The sequence below is a fragment of the Rhizomucor pusillus genome (genome assembly GCF_041956525.1).
Source record: "Rhizomucor pusillus strain CBS 183.67 unplaced genomic scaffold VTP01scaffold_10, whole genome shotgun sequence".
NCBI lineage: Eukaryota > Fungi > Mucoromycota > Mucoromycetes > Mucorales > Lichtheimiaceae > Rhizomucor > Rhizomucor pusillus.
Window position 1 is genome coordinate 1,121,524 of NW_027192152.1, and position 3,710 is coordinate 1,125,233.

At 40.9% G+C, this 3,710-nt stretch overlaps 2 protein-coding genes across 2 annotated transcripts; both read left to right on the forward strand.

The window, feature by feature from the left end:
* Positions 1 to 943: 943 nt before the first annotated feature.
* VTP01DRAFT_1461 (uncharacterized protein) lies at positions 944 to 1,447 on the forward strand (the record flags this gene model as incomplete). Its single annotated transcript, XM_069379814.1, has 3 exons — positions 944 to 1,088; positions 1,149 to 1,228; positions 1,280 to 1,447. 3 exons carry the CDS (start codon positions 944 to 946, stop codon positions 1,445 to 1,447), a joined length of 393 nt encoding a protein of 130 aa, XP_069238869.1.
* Positions 1,448 to 2,308: 861 nt separating this feature from the next.
* VTP01DRAFT_1462 (uncharacterized protein) lies at positions 2,309 to 3,488 on the forward strand (the record flags this gene model as incomplete). The annotated part of the gene is made up of 4 exons (XM_069379815.1): positions 2,309 to 2,472; positions 2,527 to 2,749; positions 3,065 to 3,138; positions 3,200 to 3,488. 4 exons carry the CDS (start codon positions 2,309 to 2,311, stop codon positions 3,486 to 3,488), a joined length of 750 nt encoding a protein of 249 aa, XP_069238870.1.
* Positions 3,489 to 3,710: the final 222 nt, after the last annotated feature.

A 3,710-nucleotide genomic window follows, 5' to 3' on the forward strand; every position in this document is an offset into this window, starting at 1 on the left:
GAGGCAGGTATTTGGTTCGTGATGATTATCAATTTTCAAAGCATCCACAAACCTACGATTGAAGGATGTTTGTTTGTCCATCACCGACCGTACCCAGTACAGGATGGCAACTATATTGAATGACCAGACGTGGTTACATGCATCCCGGAACGATATGAGATGTCCTTGCCCTTTCAACTTTGAGTCGCGTTCCTTTAAAGTATCAGAAAGGTACAAGCAGATGTTCGCCCATTATCTTCGCCCCAGACGAAGAAATAAGCTTCAAGCATTTAATAGAAGTATGATATGTTGATCTAAATACGATTCAACCAACCTTTATTAGTGCTGTACTTGTAATAATATTCCAGGATTTGTCAAACACAACAACAATAACCATCCATGAATCAGCCCTCCATAGCCTTATCCTCTATTGCAACCTGCTTCATATCAGAGGACATTCACAACATCGTAGACAATAACCCGTGTCATTTCAAGCTTTAAAAGAAAATCTGGTATCCTCTCGCCGTCTCATTTGGATGCGACCAAACCACTTCAATGGAAATATTTCATTAGACTCGCCCCGAAGTATGAAACTTGTTCGATAATTTGAGCTGCTCTCAAACATGAAGCAAATTGCGAAAGAAGTTTTGAAAGGCAAGCAATAATCTGTATATGGTTCGTCCTTGTCAGAATAAGCTGAAATATTAAGGCAGCTACATGCATATCCGCCTGACGTATTTCGAGCTTATATATGGATGCGTTCGCACAACATTTAATCATTTTGGTCCATGCAGTTCTCGTCCTTTCAGATCGCTTTCGTAAAGCACAGTTTTTGGACTTAGACACGCACACTGAAACATTGATTACATTGAAACATTGATTCACCCAAACAATGGATTACATGCTGCGGATTATATTGATTTCCGCTTCACTTTCTTTCCTTCGACATTTTTTTCCATTCAAGATGATTTACTTTGATGAAGACTATGAGCTTCTTGAAACTATATCTGCCATATTTCTATCTATTGGAATAGCTCTATATCCGGCGATATTGATTGCAGCATTAAAGAAGGCTAAAAGAGTTGAAGAACAACTCGCAGAAGAGGAAGGTCGGTGGCAATAACTTTCCGTCCTTTCGATTCTACCTTTGTAAACATTACTTTGCATAGGGATTTGCCGGGATTGTGGTCGAAATGGCCACAAACGTAAGACTAACAAGAAATGCATTCTTTACAAGGATGACAGCAGGGTAAGTCTTCAAAAGCATGAGATGCCGAAATGAGGTCTGACTTTCTTCAAGTTGGGAAAAAGCGACGTATGGATCCAGAAGACGACGCAAAACATAAAAGGCAAAAGAAGATGGCCAAGCTGCACGCCACGCGGCATATGCCAACAGCAATGCTGGATCTATATGTGCCTCTTGTGGTCAAAGCGGACACTCAAACTCAGCGTCAAGAAACTGTATTAACCATAAGCCAAACATAAAAGAGCGCATTATTCAAAAGTTTGGCAAAGATCATGAGCGTTTCACACGGATTGTTCCTTTCGAAAACGTTGTTCGGCCTGCATATCGTCAGATCCTCCAGCAAGCGGTCGCGCAGAGATCCTCACTTTTGCGTGAGATCCTGACAAGGGCATATATACACTTTTCCCAAAAGTAATGTTGCATTTTGTGTAGTTACAAACGGCTATATCATCGAATATGGCTACCCTCCGATTTCCACATACATTTTTTCGCAAACGTTATGGTATTCAGTGTCTCAACTCATACTGGGTCAAGCCATCACAAGCACCAATCCCAACTTTCCAGAAGACTTTAAAGCCTACTGGCATCGCTTCGCGCAGAATTACCCAAAATTCGTCACACTCTCAATGTATCAGGATATTCAGATATATTGTCCGCCGCCTGCTTGGAGATGTCGACCGCTTACACAAATTATATAACAGAAAACCTGCAGAAAATTGTCGAAATCTATATCTTATACAGACTAGAAATCTTTATATCGGTACTTTGCGTTATTCTACAAAGCTATCTGGAAAAGAAAGTGCTTACACGATCCTGATAGAATCTCCTATCCAAACAGCAGGCAAGGCGTATTGCTAATGAATACTTGTACGAAGTAGTTGCTGGTGGCGAGCCAGCACTCGACCTCTGGAAGAAGCACCATTGGAAATTGTCATCATTATGCAAGAAATCAAAGATTTTTTAATGCCTTTGGCCCCACAGCCTTGGAGCATAAAAGGTGTGTCAGCAAATGCCAGTCTATTCATCCCCGTACTATATGCAATACTTTAAGAATTCGAGCGAGAACATGAAGTAGCATCGAAGATGGGTATCAAGACCGCAACAAAGTTGTTTGCTTTAACTCCAAGACCCAATTTCCAATGGCGCTTTATTACCATCAATGAAAAAGCCCTTCGTGCGCTCACTGGCATCCGCAGCGAACATCCATTTGAAGAAATTTTCGACGTGACGAAATACCGCTTCTTAATGTAGGTTTTCCGGACAATTCATTTACACAACCTATTTATACTCCTGGTTTATAGGGATAACGATGCAATGTTTACAAACCAAATTTCAACGGATGGTTATGCGGTGCATTTCCAGTTGGCGCGAGCGGCAAAGAAGGCGAGTATAGACTTGAAGCTGGAGGACTTCAGCATGTCAGAAATCGAAGAATATTTTTCAGTATGCTCTATCGACCCAGGCCGGAAGCATGTTTTTACAGCCTCTGATGGTTACGGAGAAGATGAACACGAAATCAGGCAAGTGAGCAGGAAAGAGTATAGCGCCTTTATTGGATCAAAAAATAGAACAAGAGCATTGCAAAAGATGAAGAAAGCGAATGGCATCGAGCAAATTGAATCAAAATTTCCGACTTGCAAGACTGCCAGCGTCAATATTTATAATGAATACGTTGCATATACTTTTCAGCACATGGATATATTATTTTCGTTTTATCCAAGTCAACATGCTAAAACAAGATTTCAAAATCTGCAAGGAAGACAAAGAGCTCAAGAAGAATAAGCGAACATCATCGTTAATGGTGGAAAAAAATACAATGCTGAAAAACGAAAAAAACAGATCAAAAAACCGCAAAAAAAGAAAAAAATATCGACAAAAACAGCAAAATACAAGCAATACAAACATTGTGGAAGGTAGAAACTATTGGACGTCATTTTTTCATACGTATTTTAATCAATTCATCACAATTTATAGGATACCATGCCAGCCGATATCCGCGGTCCGTAGCACCTTGCTTGAAGAAAACAGACCTCACAAAGAGAAGAAATGGCAAAGAGTAAAAGGAGTCTCAACAGCAAAGGACAAAATGCTGCTGATTGTGTTTGGAGACGGTATGTTCGGAAAAGATAGAGTTAAAATCAAAGGACATGAAAGCGGAATTGTCGGCATCCTATACAGAATACTTAAACGGCGCGAGGCGCGAGGAGAGGCAGTTATTGTGACCATTGACGAGTACCGTACCTCTCAAGTAAGGAACGACTAGCAAGTTACTAGTGACGAAAGCTAATATCAATCGACCTAGGTCTGTCATTCCTGTTTGGCGAGGAGCCTCCGCAATGTTACTACTGAGGATAACATCTCTCACCATGGCATCCTTGACTGTCAAAACTGCGGCATGTTGTGGAACAGAGATGTAAATGCCTCTAAGAATATGTATTATATCGCTTCAAGAGTCTGGCAAGGACTTGGCCGTCCGGAACCATTT